The sequence below is a fragment of the Boeremia exigua genome (genome assembly GCF_020726555.1).
Source record: "Boeremia exigua strain MPI-SDFR-AT-0100 chromosome Unknown C7974scaffold_8, whole genome shotgun sequence".
In the NCBI taxonomy this organism is placed as follows: domain Eukaryota; kingdom Fungi; phylum Ascomycota; class Dothideomycetes; order Pleosporales; family Didymellaceae; genus Boeremia; species Boeremia exigua.
In genome coordinates, this window is record NW_025763525.1 from 438,244 (window position 1) to 455,135 (window position 16,892).

General features: G+C 56.0%; 6 protein-coding genes across 6 annotated transcripts; 2 read left to right on the forward strand and 4 right to left on the reverse strand.

Annotated features, from left to right (window-relative positions):
- Positions 1 to 45: 45 nt before the first annotated feature.
- C7974DRAFT_434989 (uncharacterized protein) lies at positions 46 to 2,603 on the reverse strand (the record flags this gene model as incomplete). Its single annotated transcript, XM_046145029.1, has 5 exons — positions 46 to 1,120; positions 1,166 to 2,051; positions 2,100 to 2,288; positions 2,339 to 2,463; positions 2,530 to 2,603. 5 exons carry the CDS (start codon positions 2,601 to 2,603, stop codon positions 46 to 48), a joined length of 2,349 nt encoding a protein of 782 aa, XP_045995244.1.
- A 1,745-nt stretch (positions 2,604 to 4,348) lies between these two features.
- Positions 4,349 to 4,774, reverse strand: C7974DRAFT_397264 (uncharacterized protein). The gene has a single exon (XM_046142173.1). The coding sequence runs from the start codon at positions 4,725 to 4,727 to the stop codon at positions 4,509 to 4,511; it is 219 nt and encodes a 72-aa protein (XP_045995245.1). The 5' UTR covers positions 4,728 to 4,774; the 3' UTR covers positions 4,349 to 4,508.
- A 58-nt stretch (positions 4,775 to 4,832) lies between these two features.
- C7974DRAFT_397265 (translation factor GUF1, mitochondrial) lies at positions 4,833 to 6,951 on the reverse strand. The gene has a single exon (XM_046142174.1). It carries the CDS (start codon positions 6,910 to 6,912, stop codon positions 4,915 to 4,917), a length of 1,998 nt encoding a protein of 665 aa, XP_045995246.1. The 5' UTR covers positions 6,913 to 6,951; the 3' UTR covers positions 4,833 to 4,914.
- Positions 6,952 to 7,037: 86 nt separating this feature from the next.
- Positions 7,038 to 8,630, forward strand: C7974DRAFT_212249 (HORMA domain-containing protein). Its single transcript, XM_046136994.1, has 8 exons — positions 7,038 to 7,453; positions 7,503 to 7,528; positions 7,585 to 7,623; positions 7,676 to 7,704; positions 7,751 to 7,896; positions 7,947 to 8,026; positions 8,082 to 8,348; positions 8,399 to 8,630. The coding sequence occupies exons 1-8, from the start codon at positions 7,256 to 7,258 to the stop codon at positions 8,409 to 8,411; spliced, it is 798 nt and encodes a 265-aa protein (XP_045995247.1). The 5' UTR covers positions 7,038 to 7,255; the 3' UTR covers positions 8,412 to 8,630.
- Positions 8,631 to 10,119: 1,489 nt separating this feature from the next.
- On the forward strand, positions 10,120 to 12,784 carry C7974DRAFT_315196 (glycosyl transferase family group 2-domain-containing protein; the record flags this gene model as incomplete). The annotated part of the gene is made up of 3 exons (XM_046138501.1): positions 10,120 to 10,404; positions 10,453 to 10,989; positions 11,036 to 12,784. 3 exons carry the CDS (start codon positions 10,120 to 10,122, stop codon positions 12,782 to 12,784), a joined length of 2,571 nt encoding a protein of 856 aa, XP_045995248.1.
- Positions 12,785 to 14,090: 1,306 nt separating this feature from the next.
- On the reverse strand, positions 14,091 to 15,923 carry C7974DRAFT_377521 (major facilitator superfamily domain-containing protein; the record flags this gene model as incomplete). The annotated part of the gene is made up of 2 exons (XM_046140362.1): positions 14,091 to 14,334; positions 14,389 to 15,923. 2 exons carry the CDS (start codon positions 15,921 to 15,923, stop codon positions 14,091 to 14,093), a joined length of 1,779 nt encoding a protein of 592 aa, XP_045995249.1.
- Positions 15,924 to 16,892: the final 969 nt, after the last annotated feature.

Genomic DNA, 16,892 nt, shown 5'->3' on the forward strand with positions numbered 1-16,892 from the left:
TCCAACTCCAAACGCCACTACAAACAACCCCTTCCTGTCGACCAACTAAAACGCCCTCCCAGCATCCCTTGCAGCAAACCTCCGTCTCGCACTCACACTCCTCTCCAGATTCCGCTCCACACTCCCATCTCTCAGATCCCCCACCAACTCCTCGGGCAAATACTCCCTGCCCCTCGCCTCGCGCCTCGGCTCAGAATCCAGCCTGCCGGGATAATTCACCGACGCCAGGGACTGCGCATCGATGCGCTCATCCGCCGTGAACGCGTGGTGCTCCGACGCGTCGTCGAGGAAACTGCGCTGCGTGTCCGCGGTGGTGGGGCGCGAGTGGCGGCCACGGCTGCGGGAGCCAGGGCGGGACGGGGGCGAAGAGGAGTTGCTGCGGGAGCGGGGGTGGGGGATGGTGGGGACGGGTGGTGCGGTTAAGGGGTCGTGGAAGGCGCTGGTGTCGGATGCGAGGGAGTCTTTGCTCTGGTACCATGATTCTCTGGTGTGTTTGTGGGCGGATTCGTGGGAGTCGTGGTGGATTAGGGTGGGCTCGCTGCTGAGGGAGTCCTTGTGGTATGTGCGGCTGTGCTTACGGCGCAGTTTTTGGTTGGCCATGGTTGAGGTTGGGGAGGCGGGAGTAGAGAGGCGAGGGTCAATGGGGGATTCGGGGCTTGCGGGGCGGTAGGGAGTGTTCTGGTCCGAGTAGCAGTTGGAGACGACGGTGCCTACGCCGGCTTCTGGCGGTTGCAGGGAGCGATTGAAGTCCTCTGTTTCTTGATCCTTCTCGCTCATAATTTGGTTGCTGTCGCTCCCAGTCCCGTTTCCACTGCTGCCACTGCTGCCCATGACCCTGCGATGCCAGGAGCTGTTCTGGTACTGGAAATCCATGCGCTTCTCGCCGCGCTTCCCGAACCACAGCGGCTCGTTCTGGCTGATCCTCACCACGTTGAACCATGAATTGCCGGGTTCGTCCTCGGCAAGTGCAAAGATAACGTCAATTTCTTCGAGGGAGCGGAAGGCCGTCTCTGGGTAGAAGAAGTAGATGGCGGGGATGATAGCGAAGTTAGTAACAGCAAGGATGATCCACGTGCGATAGCCGATGTTGTTGAAGGCGACAGGCGTGACAAAGACGAGGCTACTGACTGTCAGCGTCGGACTTGAAGTATCCAAGGTTACTCACATGAAGTTGAACATCCAGTTGGCGCTTGTGCTCAGCGCGTTTGCCGGCCCACGGATTCTCAGAGGAACGATCTCGACTTGGTAGAGCCAGGCCATTCCTTGCCATCCAATAGCGAAGAACATAGAGAAGGCAAAAAGGAAGACGGTGCTGGCAACTCTGGCACCAGCAAGATCCTGCTCAGTCCAGAGGTACTGCATGATCGTGATGAGGACCATGCAGCCGCTCATGCCAGAAGCGCCAAACATCATCAGTGACCTACGACCCCAGAAGCGGTCGATACCAACAACGGCGACAAAACTGGCAAGGAAGTAGGTCGTCGCAGAAAGGCCAGCTAGCAGACGTGACAGCCATCCCGAGTAGGACATGCGGGTGAAGAAGATCCAACTCAGGTACTGCAGGACGAGGTTGATACCAGTCCCTTGTTGAAAAACCTGGACGAAGTACGCAAGAACGACACGGTGGAAGCCTCGGCGCTCCTTATTCGAGAACATGCTTGCTGTTGTTCCTTGAGCCATGATCAGAATGGCGTCCTTGATTTGCAAGAACTCGTCCTTGATCTCGAAATCATCGATGTCGGCATCGTTGAGGGCAGCGAGGACGTTCAGCGCCTCTTGCTCTCGGCCTGTTAGAATGAGCCAGCGGGGACTCTCCGGTAGGAAGAACAGCAGCGCGATGGCAGGTAGGGAGAAAATGATCTGGAACGCTATCGGGACGCGCCATGCTGCCGAAGAATCAACGTAAGCAAAGGCGAAGGTGAGCCAGTATGACAACGCATAACCTGCTGCGACGAAAGCTCCAGCGCTGATCATCAAGATTGTTCCCTTCCGATGTGACTTGACACATTCTGCCTGGTACGCTGGAGCCGTGGCTGTGGTGAACCCATTGCCTGTGTCTGTGTCAGTGATCTACCTCAACACTTCTAGGGGATGCATACCAAAGCCGGCAATGGCTCGTCCTACAATGAACTGTGTAAAGCTATATGAAGAAGTCTGGATGATCTCGCCGATCGTCCATATTGTAATACCGACAAGCAGTGTCCGTCTGCGACCGAGAGAATCGCTGACCACGATACACAAGAGGGCAGAGGCCAGACATCCGAGATTCCATGATCCCACAGCAAGACCTATATTTGTCAGTGAGATACAATGCACAGCTACAATGTACTGAACATACCAGTCACCCACGAACTGTGAAACGACGCCTGTGCCGGATCCAAAGTATCGACCTGCGGAAATCGCTCGAGGAACTGAGGCACAGTCAAAAGTCCGCCTAAAACACCCTGTGCATAACCGAAGCACCTGTCAACTGTCAGTCACCTAGCTCCGCCCAAAGTCGCGCCCACGACGCATGCATGAACGACCTACAAGAAGCACAATCCACAAACACCACTGATAACAGCAGCAAGGCGTCCGCCCCTCAGACCAAGATACCTCTGCATCGTGTACAGTGCTTCAAACAACGCAGCAACAACAGAGAAAAGCGCAAACCCATCAACGGCTACTCCGCGGCGCCCACCACGCTTATCAAACCCAGCCGTTAATGTGAACCTATCCACGGTTCCCCAGCTTCGCGCTCCAACAGAGCCTTCGGGCTAACGTCATGACCCATCTCGCCATCTGGCAGCAACGGGCAACCGACGTCCGCCAGGCCCGGAACAGTAAAACGCGGGTTCAAGATGTCAGGTACCGGGGTGCGGAGCGCTGGCCGAGACGGCTCAGCTGGCATGCTGATGTCATGGGAGGTTAGCGGCGATATACGAGAGTGGACTCAAAGTTTAACGATCCGTCGTTTGCACGTTCTCGCCGCTTCGTCTTCAACGCAGTCCACCTACCTATGTAGATGACTGTACACACTTGACATGTGTAGTTGAGACTGAGTTGAGGCGCTCAAAAGCAAACACAGCTCGCGTTGCACGACGCCGGATGGCCCCCGCAGAGTCTGTACGTAGGCGATTCTGCACGCGCGATCCCAAGCCGAACTCTGGTTCGCGGCGGTCGAACCCACTCGGCGATGACCTACTGCGCGTGTCTGGCTGGTGGACGATGTGGCCAGCCAATCGGAAGCGACCTCGGCTGGGATCCCAATCTTCGCGACCTGTCGACGCATCCGATGTCCCTATCCCAGCCGTTGCTTTGCGAAAGCTGAGCGTGAGCTGAGCATGAGGCTGTCACGAGCTGAGTTGAGAGATACGCAACTCAACTGTTGGCTTGGCCGTTGACAGCAGCCTGCGGGCCTTCCGCCTTGCGCACGCCGAACAGGTACGAAGTAGGTGAATTAACCCAACACAATCGATAAACCGAAGAAAACATTTCCAAGCGATCGGCACCGCCGCAGCGCGCTCCGGGCCACTGAGCCGACGAGTGCGATGCGGCTAGCAAGGGGTGGTATTGCGATTGGCGTGTTGCGGCGAAACGGCGAGACGGCGAGACGGGGCTTTACTTTTGAGTCTTGACAGACTGGCTTTGACGGACAGACCTTGACTCTTGACAGCGGAGCTGCTGCTGAGAACCGCCGCGGCGGGCATGTGAAGATAGTGGGAAGTGGGCCGAGGCGAGGCAGCGTTGCGGCAGGCGTTGTACTGCTTCCGAGACTGCACTTTTCGTTGCTCGATTGGCGATGGGCTTCGTGTGTTATGCTCCTAGGATTCTGAAGGACTGACGGTATTTCTTACAGCTCATGCTCACAACAATCTTCTAAACTAGAAGAGCTAGTACCGTACTGTGCCGCAGACTTGATAGATCTGAGACAGCATGTAGGAAAATGTTGAAATCTGATATGCTTAGGGATTTTCAAATACGTGTGCAACGAGTCAATCTCGCAGCTTGTAAAGATTTGACACGTTGTCTAGGGTCTGTTAGGGGTGAGGTACGTTGGAGGTAGAGGCAAGAGCAGATCTGTTACTTCCTCGTGCAGGACTGATCCGAACATCTAGATTGCATCATCGCAGAAACACACATTGCATATAAGCAATACGTCCAAACGCCTGCACAACATACCTCTACAGTAGGTACACAAGCAACTGCATCTTTCCATGCATGATGCAGCCTTATAGCGAGCGCCTCTACGGCGTGGGAGCCTAGGTACGAAATGCAAATAGACAGGAACACTAGATGCCGCCTTCTGTTGGAATTCCTTAGCCCAGGAGATTTGCAATGGCGTGTCTAGCTCGTTGTTGCAGTAGGTCTGATGCAGAGGCAGAACTAATAGACTACTACACGTACCCGTAATTTACTATAACAAGTTAAAGTTTAACAGAGTGGCTAGGGGAAGTTAGTCTTTTAGTACTGTGTTGGTATGTTGTGCTTCAATCAAGTGCCTCGTACTACTGTCTCTGCAGTACGCGCTAGGTGTCCTTTTTGAGTGTCGGATGAGCGGTGGTGCTCATAATCGCATGAGCCTCTTGAAGTGAGGTGGTAGCGTTCCGCGGAAGAGATGGCTCACATCTGACATGGTGCTGTCGTGAACGACTGTAGTTTTGAGGAACTCTGTTATCGTTGGAGCCGCTCACCATCGCTGTAGCTTGGCATGCTACTACCACGAGCATGGCCCTGAGTGGAAGCATGGGGCAGACTTACACCACCTCTTTCCCAAGGTGCACAGTAGTTGTAGTCTCGCCAGACATGTGCATAATGTGTCGATTTGACATGGCACGAGGAAGCACATTGAGTAAAAGGACCAGGCTTTGCTGATTCATTCATCTATACACTACAACCATGTTATACATATATACACCTATCGTCTCCGCCCACTCACTTGGCCAAAAACTTCTGGAACGCCTCCTGCTCGACAACCACATTCCCGACCGCCCTGAGCTTCTTGCGGCCCTCCTTCTGCTTCTCGAGCAACTTCCTCCTGCGTGACAAATCACTCGCGTGCAGCTTCGCCAACACGTCCTTGCGGAAGGGCTTGATGGTCGCGCGAGCCACAATACGTCTGCCTGCGGCGGCCTGGATCACCACCTCAAACATCTGCCGCTCGACGTGGGTCTTGAATTTCTCGACCCAGTTGCGGCCCACGCGGTCCACCTGGCTGGTGTGCAGGACGCGGGAGACGGCGTCGACGGGCTGAGAGTTGACGAGCAGGTTGAGCTTGGTGATGGAGGAGCGGTGGAAGCCGGCGTCTTCGTAATCGAGGGAAGCGTAGCCTTTCGTGCTGCCTTTGAGTTTTCCGAAGAAGTCGTCGACGAGGTGGGACAGGGGGAGGTCGTATTTGAGGATCACTTGGGTGGCGGTGAAGAAGGTGAGTTCTTTCTGGATGCCGCGGTTGGACTCGCACAATTTGATGACGTCGCCGAGGTATTCCTGCGGGAGCGTGATGGTGGCCAGGACGTAGGGCTCGTGGACTTCTTGCACTTTGAAGTGGAATTCGTCGGCATCGGGGAAGTCGTTGGGGTTTGTGATTATGCTTTCCGTGCCATCGCGCCACATAACTTTGAAGGGGACGGAGGGTGGCGTGATGATGATGTTGGCGCCGTGCTCCTGGCGCAGGCGGTCTTCGAAAACGGAGCAGTGCAGGGTGCCGAGGAAGCCCAGACGCCAGCCTGCGCCGAGAGCGTCAGATGACTCCTTCTGCAGGGTGACGGAGCGGTCGTTGAGAATGATCTGGTTGATCGAGTCCTCAAGATGCTCGTGATTGTCTTGATCAGTAGGGAAGGCGGCGACGAAGACCATGGACTTGGGCTCCTCGAAGCCGGGGTAGGGCTCGACCAGCTTCTCGGAGCCAACGGTGGTGTAGGTGTCGCCGACTTTGGCTTCCTGTGAGCGCTTCATGCCCGGGTTGAAGTGGATGTAGCCGACCTGGCCGGCCTTCAGGACGGTCTGCGGCGTCTGGTCCGGGTACATGATGCCGACCTCACCAACGATGTACTTCAGACCGGTGGCAAACGAGCGTACCGTGTCGCCAGGGCGCACCTCGCCGTCGAAGACACGTACAAGCAGGATGACGCCCTTGTAGACGTCGTACCACGAGTCGACCAGCAGCAGGCGCAGCGGCTTGCTCAGATCGCCGACAGGGGCGGGTATCTTTTCGATGACGGTGGGCAACAGGGCAGCGACGTTAAGGCCCGTCTTCGCAGACACCAGCACGGCGTCGGCGGGATCCAGCTCGAACGTCTCCTGCATCTGCTCGAGCACGCGTGGCGAGTCGGCGTGTGGCAGGTCGACCTTGTTCAGCACAGGCACCAGCGTCAGGCCCTGCGAGAAGGCCAGGAAGAAGTTGGCGACCGTCTGGGCCTGCACGCCCTGGCTGGCATCGACCAGCAGCAGCGCACCGCCGCACGAGGCGTAACTGCGCGAGACTTCGGCACGGAAGTCGACGTGGCCGGGGGTGTCGACGAGGTGCAGCAGGTAGTCGTCGCCGCCGTGGTTATAGAGCATCGTACACGTTTGCGCCTTGACGGTGATGCCGCGCTCGCGCTCGACGTCCAGGCGGTCGAGGATCTGCTTGTTGCCGCCGGGCTGGATGGTGCCCGTGAGCTCCAGCAGCCGGTCCGAGAGCGTGCTCTTGCCATGGTCGACGTGGGCAACGATGCAGAAGTTGCGGTAGCGCTCGATGGGGATGGCGGCAATGCGCTTCTCGAGCTCGGTCTGCGCGCGGAAGGCCTGCGCGTAGCCCCGGGCGGCGAAGGGGAGCTCAAGGACATGGGCGAGTGACGGGCGTGGGCGCGGGACGCCGTGGACGAGCGGGCGACGCGCCTGCGCCCGCCAGCCTTGCAGGAGGCTGCTCGCGGTCCGGACGCATAGTCGCATGGGTGGGCATGGAGGGGCTCGGTGGCTGCGGCGATGGACTGCGTCGTCGTCGTCTGGAAAATGTGCAGAGCCGCCTTATCTAATCAACGCCCGTCCCGCAACTGCAGCAGCTCCAGCAGGAGCCGCTCACGTCCCCACACACCACTACGCCGCATCCGTCTGCAGCATTGGCCTCACGTGTCTGACGCTCGCCTGCACGCTTTGGCGCTTCGTTGCACGCATACGCCGTGTTGTGTGCGTTGACGCCTGCAGCCTCGGCCAGAGTTGCGTTGACAGCCTCGCCATCAACAGCCTCAACAGCCTCAACCGCCGCCAACACCCCGCCATTGAGCCCACCGCCAACATGTCTGAGCCACGCACCACGAGGTCGACCAAGACCAGCTCCTCCACAGCCAAGTCTGCATCAGCCTCAAAATCCTCTTCAAAGTCGGCCTCAAAGTCTACGTCCAAGTCGGCCTCCAAGTCCAAGTCGGCCAAAAGCGACGAGTCCAAGGTGCACAAGCTTGCGCTGAAGGGCTCGTCCAAGACCGTCAACGAATTCGTGAGTTGGCCTACATGATGCAAAACCCCGCACGACTCACCTTACCCAGTTCGAATACTCCATCAACACCATCTTGTAAGACAGGCCAGATCCAGCCAGACCTCCAGCCAGACCGTGACTTACCCCTGCAGGTTCCAGCGCGGTGTCTATCCCGCCGAAGACTTCACCGCGTAAGTCCGCCACACACCTTTTGCCGGCTGTGGCACCTCTGACACCAGCCAGGGTCAAGAAGTATGGGCTGACTATGATGGGTTTGTGCGCCGTCCCGCTCGTCTGCACCACCGCTGACGCACGCAGTGACCGCCGATGACCAGGTCAAGGCGTACATCAAGAAGATCATGTCGCAGCTCAAAGAGTGGATGTATGGCGGCAAGATCACCAAGCTCGTGATCGTCATCACCAGCAAAGAGACCGGCGAGCACGTCGAGCGATGGCAATTCGATGTGAGTTGGGCGCAAGGCTGATCACTGATCGTCGGCTTTAACGATTGCAGGTCCAGATTTTCGGGAAGAACGCAAAGACCAAGCCGTCAAATACTGCTGTCGACCAGGAAAACGAAAACTCGGTTCCAGAGTAAGTATTCCCCGAGAACAAAGAGACTCACCGCGCGCTAACATTTAGTGCCAAGGGCAGCCGAAGTTCCAGAAGAGAAATCTGAGGCTGAGATTCAAGCTGAGATCCAGTCCGTTTTTCGACAGATCACGGCCTCGGTAACTTTTCTGCCCATGCTCGACGGAAACTGCACCTTCAATGTGCTCGTATATGCCGATGCAGACTCGGACGTGCCATTGGAGTGGGGCGATAGCGACGCCAAAGAGATCGAAAACGGCGAAAAGGTACAGTTGAGAAGCTTCAGTTCTAGCAACCACCGGGTGGACACACTAGTAAGCTACAGGTACGTCGAATTCGATACAGCAATACATGTGTTGGGACTGACCAGTCCAGGCTTGGCGACTAGGCCTCAATCTACACAATCCCTACCTGCAGTAGCTGCTGGCATTGAGATATGCTATCTTTGCACAAGCTTGTTTCCAACCCTGTCTTTTCTTAGCTGCAGCTCGACTCAACACGCATCCCGCACATGCAGCTGGGAATACGGGCCACACTCCGTCTGACGCCTGGCTGCCTCAATTCAAAAAGTTTGAACTTCGAACGCTGCCCACCAAGGAGTGGGACAGCGCGAGGCGGACCGTACTCTGAAGCTGCCAAAGTATGGGCCTGAGCCACAGGCCCTCTTTTCATACAGGTTCAGCTCTCGGCAAGGCGGAGGCGCACGTGGAGGGCGTTCGCTTCAGCATGCTATCGCAGGCCTGGGTGGGGCTCAGGTTCCAATATATACATATTCTAAACAGTCTTACCATATACAGCGTTCAACCAGCATGGCGAGGACGATTTCATGACACGACTGTCGACGCTAGCCCATCGTTGTCGACGTTGGGGCACTAGTGGAACCCAAAGCGGCGCCCCTACCGCACTGACGCAGTGTAACTCTTATCGCACCAAACACGGGAGCCCCCAATCCTCAAAGAGCTGCAGCCGCCGTATCTGCAGTGCCAATACTTGTCAGCACGCGCCTAGAACGCAGGGCTGCACGAGGCTGCGCAGAATCACCCACTCTCGAGGTTCGAGCTTCACCGTCGACATCGACGCAGGCTCTCCGCCGGTGTTGCGCGACTGCACATCTGCGACGTCGCTGATGGCTTCAAGTGAATGAGACTATCGATTTGAGATTTCGCGTACCTTGCGGAAGGCCGAAAACTCTGCTATTAATACAGATTAGGGCTATCTAACGGGAGAGCGACCCCTAGTCAGGCTCTAGTCAGGGGTGAGAGCCTGTCATGGAGCAGACTACTGCCGAGCTCTGGTTTGACCAGTGGCAGCCACCCGGAACACCACAACGCGCCACTACAACCTGGTCGACCACGTATGAACCAAGTTGCTCAGAACAGCCAGCTGCTTTAGCTGCGCCCCTAAATTACACTTCGTAACAATGTTCGGGCTGACAGATGCAGCCGCATCACCATGTTGTCAATCCGCCGCTGAGATTGCCTGTCGGGGCTAGCCTCACCCGGAGTCTGGTTCGTTGATCGCATCCTCACGGAACGGACCAGCCTCGCTAACCAGGAATTTCCTCGACAGGGTGTCCAGGCGGTCCAGCTTGTGTGCTTTGGGCCCACAGTGGTGTTGATCTACCACGGAACCTTTCAGCTCTCGCTTGCGCCCACGCCGAAGTCTCAGTGATCCACAATCTCGATAAGCTTCTGGTAACTCGTCTCTACAGGACCTAGTGGCCGCCACAGTGCTGTTCTTGGGTTTTGATCTGGGCCCATAGTCGAGTTCAGCGTGTCGCTAGTTTAGGTCTGCAGCATAGTCGCTCTGCCCGACATCTGCTTTATCTTCCAGTGCTTGCCCGTTGTAACGAATTTTTGGATTGCAGCATATTCATCAGGCGGTTTGCCTGACCCTCGACCCTGTGTGTACTATCGCTAATCCACTCGCTACCACTTGTTATCGACCACTGCATTACTTGATCACATTCGTTCCAGTGCTCATACCCAGCACAACAGCACAACATTAATATGGGTTTCTTCAAGCTGGGGAAAAAGAAGGGTGGGGATGTGGAGCTGGAGGAGAAGAAGGGCGATATCCAGCCGGTCGAGCCTTTCATGCCAGCTGCTCCCAGATGGCCTGGCAGCCTGGCATCACACCCTGGGTCAACTACTGACCTGCCCAGCCAAAATGGTGGCCCAGGCGCGAGCTTCCTCGACGTGAAGTGCGAAGTCATGGCACAGTGGCTTCACTCAAAACAGGAAGAGAAGATTTGGACGAGCGGCGAACCCGGTGAGGGTGTACTGGTGAAGAAGTCAAAGGGCTCGTATGCCTTCTCACCGCCGGAGTTGTTCGAAGACGGCTCTGGCCTATACCAGGCTGTGGCTGCTCTGAACGTTAGGGTATGTTGACACACCACGACCGACTAACGACCTTACTGACCGTATCAGTGTGCTATGACTGTCAGCACCCGAGTTCTGCAACTGTTCATGGCCGCGAGACCCGACGAGCACTTCATCCAGATTCACCGAACACTCCGCCTCCAGGTTGTTCCCGATATCAGCGCCCTGCCACACTGCCAAAGGCATCAGTCTGCTGCTTTCATTGCCAACACCGCCACTCTTCTCGTTTGGGAAGACGAGCCCACAAGACTGCTCGAGCGAGCAGAGTACATCCAGGATGCTCTGATGAAGATGTCCTGGAAGCCTGAAGCTGAGGAGGAAGGTTCAGAGGAGAAGAACGATGGCAAGAAGCCGTTCGTGAACATCGTTGAGTACGATGATATGCCTGAAGAGGAGGCTGGTGTTGAACAGAAGCCCCGTGAGACACTTCTGTGGCAAACTGTCTACGAGGCAATCACCGTTGCTCTTGTCGTCACTGTCATCGGTCTTGGATGGAGGAGTGTCGCTATTGAGATGATTCAGGACCCTAACTGGATGCGTCTGCTATTCATCATCGTCTTCCCTGCACAGTTCTGGCTCGCTTTGGTAAGTCATGTCACCCCATTCGTCAACCCTAGACTAACAACCACAGTTCTTCATGCAAACCCTGGTCAGCAACTGCGCGCAAGTCATTGGTCCCGTCGGTCACATGGAAGAGAACAGCAAATACTACTCTGGCAAGGCTCCTCGCCGTCTCCACCGCGACACATTCGGTCCTCTACCCCACGTCACTATCCAGATGCCTGTCTACAAGGAGGGTCTCCGCGCTGTCATTGAGCCCACGGTCCGTTCCATCAAGCAGGCAATGTCTACCTACGAACTCCAGGGCGGCACAGCCAACATCTTTATCAACGACGATGGTATGCAGCTGATCTCCGCCGAGGAGGCCAAGGCCAGGCAAGACTACTACGACGAGCAGCAAATCGGCTGGGTCTCGCGTCCCAAGCACAACCCCAAACCCGCCGAAGGTGAGAAGCAGTTTCTCCGTCGCGGAAAGTTCAAGAAGGCCTCCAACATGAACTACGCCATGCGTCTCTCTGTCCAGGTTGAAGAAGCGCTTGCCCTTACGCCCCGTCACAGCCAATGGACTCAACACGATGAGATTAACGCCTACCGCAACGCCCTGCAGCGTATCCTCGTTGAGCGCGAAGGTGAGGCCTGGGCCGATGGCAACATCCGTATGGGCGACTACATCCTGATCATCGACTCGGATACACGTGTGCCCAACGACTGTTTCTTGGAGGCTGTCTCCGAGATGGAGCAATCGCCCCAGGTCGCCATTCTGCAGTACGCCTCCGGTGTCATGAACGTAACAAACTCGTTCTTCGAGAACGGCATCACCTTCTTCACCAACCTGATTTACACTATGATCCGCTTTGCTGTCTCCAGCGGTGACGTCGCCCCCTTCGTCGGTCACAACGCTATCCTTCGCTGGTCTGCGCTGCAGAACATTGCCTACGACTGTGAGGATGATGGCTGGGAGAAGTGGTGGTCTGAGTCCACCGTGTCTGAAGACTTCGACATGGCTCTGCGCCTGCAAGCTGAAGGCTACATTGTGCGCCTCGGTGCCTACAAGAATGGCGGCTACGAGGAAGGTGTCTCCCTCACCGTATATGACGAGCTTGCCCGTTGGGAGAAGTACGCGTACGGCTGCAACGAGCTCATCTTCCATCCCTTCAAGGACTGGCCATTCAAGGGTCCCTTCACTAAGCTCTTCCGCACATTCATCTGCTCAAACATGCCCATCCACTCTAAGCTCACAATCATGGCTTATATCGGCACTTACTATGCGCTCGGCTCCCAATGGGCCTTAACTCTGATGAACTACGTCTTGATCGGTCTGTGGAACGGCCACTACGACCATTACTACCTCGACTCGTTCAAGATCTTCTTCTCCATCGTCATCGTCTTCACAGCCTTCGGTAACACCGCCCTCGCTGTCCTCCGCTACCGCATCGGCGAATGCGGTCTCCTTAAGGCTCTCTTCACCAACTTCAAATGGGTCCCGCTGATGACCGTCTTCCTAGGCGGCATCTCGCTGCACGTCTCGCAAGCCCTCCTCTGCCACTTCTTTAGCATCGACATGCAGTGGGGCGCCACCTCCAAGGAAATTGAGGACATCTCCTTCTGGGAGGCCATCTCCGACGTCATCAAGAAGTTCAAGTACACATTCGTCTTCTGCATCACCGCGACCGCCGGCATGATCTGCATGGCCTACGTGGTCCCCGTCGACTGGCAGATCCGCACCCTGGTCGCCATCTTCCCCATGGCGCTGATGGTCGCGAACCACTTCCTGCTCCCCATTGTGCTGAACCCGCAGCTCATGACCTTCACCTGGTAGATTTTTTCGCGCACATACCTGTTTTTTCAAGTTCACTCCTTGATTCCCGAAAGGCGCCCGCGGCATGTATATTGGCGGGCTGCTGAGGGGCGTAATTTAATGGCGCATGGTGTACATGGGGCCCATCCGCACCGGATGGATGGTAAAGCGATTAGAATACTAAGATTAATGATACTCTCGTTCACACATCACCCGCACTCTCACACCGCATCATCAATGTCGTGACTTCGTATGCAATCGCAATAACTCGATTATGCACCATACTCGCAATCTCGAAGCACGACCGAGGTACTCACATCCTCAATCCCTCCTCCTCGCTCGTGCTCCCTGCGCCATCCACCGCACGCCACCGCAAATCTCCCCCAACGCCACGCATGTCAGCCGCACCCCAGCCCAGCGCGTGCCCGCGCAGAACCGTGGTTCACGCGCAGATCCGGCGACCAGGAACTGGTGCACTGCGGTGCTGGACCGCGGTCTCGGGCCTAGGGTCGAGGGGGGTGCATGGCGACGATTGGGTTAAATAAGGGGTTGATGCCTAGGTGGTGGTGGTGGTGTTGGTGTTAGTGTTGGTAGTGCGCGTGGGCGTGGGAGGTCACGTGGAGGCGTGGAAGTTGGGTCACGTGCACATGCCCCAGCTGGCGAAGGGTGTATTGCGTTGGACGCAGGGTAGGCAGGGGTGGAGGTGTGTCTAGCTCTGTTCGTATGTGCATGCATATGCGTGGGCGGGGGGTGGCGGAGGCGCTGTGGAGATGATGTGCTTTGTTGCTTTTGCTTGGGTTTGAGGGATCGCATGGGCTGCTTTGTTTTGCGGTATTTCGCGTTACGGGGGTGAGTAAGCGGCGGGAGGACGCTGGGGAAGGGTGTGTTCTGGGGCTGTGAGGTGAGTGTTGGGATTGCTTAGGTATATGGGGGGGGGGGGGGGGGGGGGGGTTCTGCGGCGCTGGGAGCGCGGTATGAGGATCAGCAGCGCAAGATGACTGGCTTGCAATGCTGGGCTTGCATATCATCGTAAGCACCTTGCTGCGGTGGGTGGCGCGATGGAGAGAGTAGGCGTGAGTACAGGCAATAAGCATAGGAGTGGGATGCAGCGTCGACTCCATCAGTTTCAAGTGGCGCGAGGCTATCGAGATGGTGTTTTGAATCGACCTATCAACCTCCTTCCTGCTCTACTCTGCGTCCAGGATGGACTGGGGTGGCGGTATTATGGTGTTAATGTTAAATATTGTTACAATTAACGATACGGACTGCAACATTGGCACTTCCCCCCTTCACATAGATGCTACGGATCTCCTAGTGCTCGGCATAGTTACACAGACAGTTCTTTCTCCTCGAAATCACCCTTCTCCCCTGCTTCTCGCCGAGCGACCTTCTCGGCTGCTCTCCTCTTTCGGCTGTCGAGCTTGTCTCTGTCTTCGCGCATTTGTCGGATCAAAGCACTCTTCTCCCGGATCTTGTGTCCATATCTGTAGAAAACGAGCGGGATGGGAATCATTGCGAATTCGATAAGGGAGAGCATTGTTGCGGACCAGTGCGGACCAAGCGTGGCGTACCTAAGATGGTTAGTCGATGACACCGAAGTGATGAAAATTATAGACAGGACTTACATCTTGGGGCCAGCCAGAGGCAGCGCACCGCCCATGATGCTTCGGAGGACAGCGTTGCCCGCCAGTGCCGACGCGGCGTAGATGCCGTACGAGTGGACGAGATAGTTCGATGCGTAGATGAAGACTCCACAGTTACCTGCACCAAACGGTATACCTGCGAGGATGGGTGCGATCCAGTGCACGTTTGGCGTACATGTCCATGCGAAGATCATTTCTCCAACCGGCACTGATACCGCGGCTAGACACACCACGCTGACCATGGCTTCCGGGTATGGCTTCCCAGTCTCAGGATCTTTAGGGTGCGCGTTGATCATCTTGCGGAGTAGAGGCTCGCAGGAGATGACGATTACGCCGCCAATGCCAATGCCCATGTACGAGAGACCGGTCATGCCGGGTGACCAGCCGCGCAGCTCGGAGAATACGATTGGGTACGAGACGAAGCATAGATAGAGCACGCCGTACACGAGGGCTATGTAGACGTTCCAGAAGATGCAGATAGGCTCATTGATTGCCATGGAGAGTGGCCGGTACAAGTTCTCGCGCAACATTGGTAGGAACGACTTCTTGTCATCGTAGCGAGAGTACCAGCGGGGCTCGTCGGTCTCTTTGCGCTTCTTTGCAGACTTGCTTCGCAGGATAGCTGGCGCATACGTCTCAGGGATGAGGAACACCATGAACCACGATGTACCCGAGCCGATCATAACAACCCAGTTGGTCCACCGCCACCCTAGAGCCTGGTACACAAAACCTCCGACCAGCGGCCCGACCACTGGTCCATTCATTGGACCAAGACTCCATATCGAAAAAGCGAGAGCGCGGTATTCGTCATTGACCATGTCGGAGACGGTTCCCGGGGCGTTGGAGATCATGGCTGCGCCGGCGATGGCCCCGAAGAAGCGCATGACGAGGATCTGAGCAAGGTTGTTGGACAACGCACAAGGAATAATTAGGATCGTGAAGACGGCAACCGCGATGAGATAGACCGGTCTGCGGCCGTACATCTCACTGAGAGGTGCCAGGAGTAGCGACCCCACAGCCAATCCTGCCAGGTAGGTGGTGATACCCAGGACGACGAGTGTTTTCGATTGAATGCCGAAAGTGGCCATCATACCTGGAATGCCGCTAGTGTAGCTTGTCGAATACATAACTACAACGAGGGTTGAGTAGCTCATGAAGAAGATAACGAGGGCCTTACGCCACATGGGCCATTCCTGGGGATTCTCGCCATCCTCATCGAAGTCAATCTCAAAGCGCGGATCTGTGGTCATGTTCGTTGTGGTCGTCGTGATGTGCGCCATCGACTTGTCGCCAGGATCATCGAGGCCGGCATTGCGACTCAGCGACTGGTGTATCGAGAGCACTTCGTCGGTGTCGCTGAGTGAATCGGTCGATGCCGAGGAGATCGATGAATGGTCATCATCTAGATGGGCCTCCAATGTCTGCGAGTCCTCGGTCGCATGCGTCGTGACCGATCGCGATGCTGTCTCTTTCGCAGACGACTCAGCACCCGCAACCTCCTTGTTGTTGAGGCTCATGACGCCTTGAAGCTTGAACCCCACTTTTGCGGTTAATTGTGGTCGGAAGTCAATGAACACCACCAGCGCCTTCTCTTAACGAGCGCTCAATGAGACCAGTGGGATGAAAAGCTGCCAGTTTTGTCGCGCCAAAAAGCTTCGTTCCTGCGTCGCGCCAGTGCCACATGAGACAGTAGCAGAATCCTTCGACTTAGCTCTCAAGGGCGGCCTGCAGATAGGACGCGGCGCGCTTCCGCGTCCGTATAACTTTATTTCGCCACGGGAATAACATCCCGTTACCGGTGTTATCGCAGCGAGATGGCGAACTGCAGCAATTGTGGACGCTTTCGGTCGCACCTTCCACACAGGGTGACCTGACATGACTCGGTGTTGCTTTGCGCCGAGGACCGGAGTTCTACAGGTGATACATAAGCAAGGCTGACGCAGGATGTTGCGATGCTTGCGAGGCGATAAGGAGTTTAGGGCGTCTATAATCGAAGCTTGAAGCTGTAAAGATCTGCTTATTTGCTGAGCTGATGAAGGTAAGGTAAGGTAGGAAAGGTGTGTGCGTAAAGATGTTAGCGGCAGGAGCGAAACTCACGCGTCACATCTCAAACCTCAGACCTCACCGCGTCATTGTATCACCAGCACAGCAGGTCCACAACATAGTACCATCGGCAACAGTTGCTTAAAACTGTTATCTCTACAACTGACATCTATGAAGTCGACTGACACGCAGCTTTTACGCAAACTTACACCGGCCTTTCTACCATGTGAAGGAGTCCAAGCTAGGCACGACCTGGTGGACGCGCGGGTCGATCATAGCAACATTCGAATTGCAATAGGCCCTCATCTACGAATCACGAATGAGACCTTCATATGATTTGAGGAATATGGATGCATCCTCGTCGCTCGCACATTTCATGTACTATCTGTCGCTATAAAGGTGAGGAGTCGAAGAGTGTTAGCTTTTTCTTCTTGCGAGTATTC

Bases quoted from the DNA above. Each gene is read 5' to 3' on its own strand.
- C7974DRAFT_397265 (XM_046142174.1), bottom strand. From the start codon at position 6,912: ATGCGACTATGCGTCCGGACCGCGAGCAGCCTCCTGCAAGGCTGGCGG.
- C7974DRAFT_212249 (XM_046136994.1), top strand. From the start codon at position 7,256: ATGTCTGAGCCACGCACCACGAGGTCGACCAAGACCAGCTCCTCCACA. The intron at 7,624-7,675 runs GTAAGTCCGCCA...GACACCAGCCAG, and splicing joins CCCGCCGAAGACTTCACCGC to GGTCAAGAAGTATGGGCTGA. The intron at 8,027-8,081 runs GTAAGTATTCCC...TTTAGTGCCAAG, and splicing joins AACGAAAACTCGGTTCCAGA to GGCAGCCGAAGTTCCAGAAG.
- C7974DRAFT_397264 (XM_046142173.1), bottom strand. From the start codon at position 4,727: ATGCTTCCACTCAGGGCCATGCTCGTGGTAGTAGCATGCCAAGCTACA.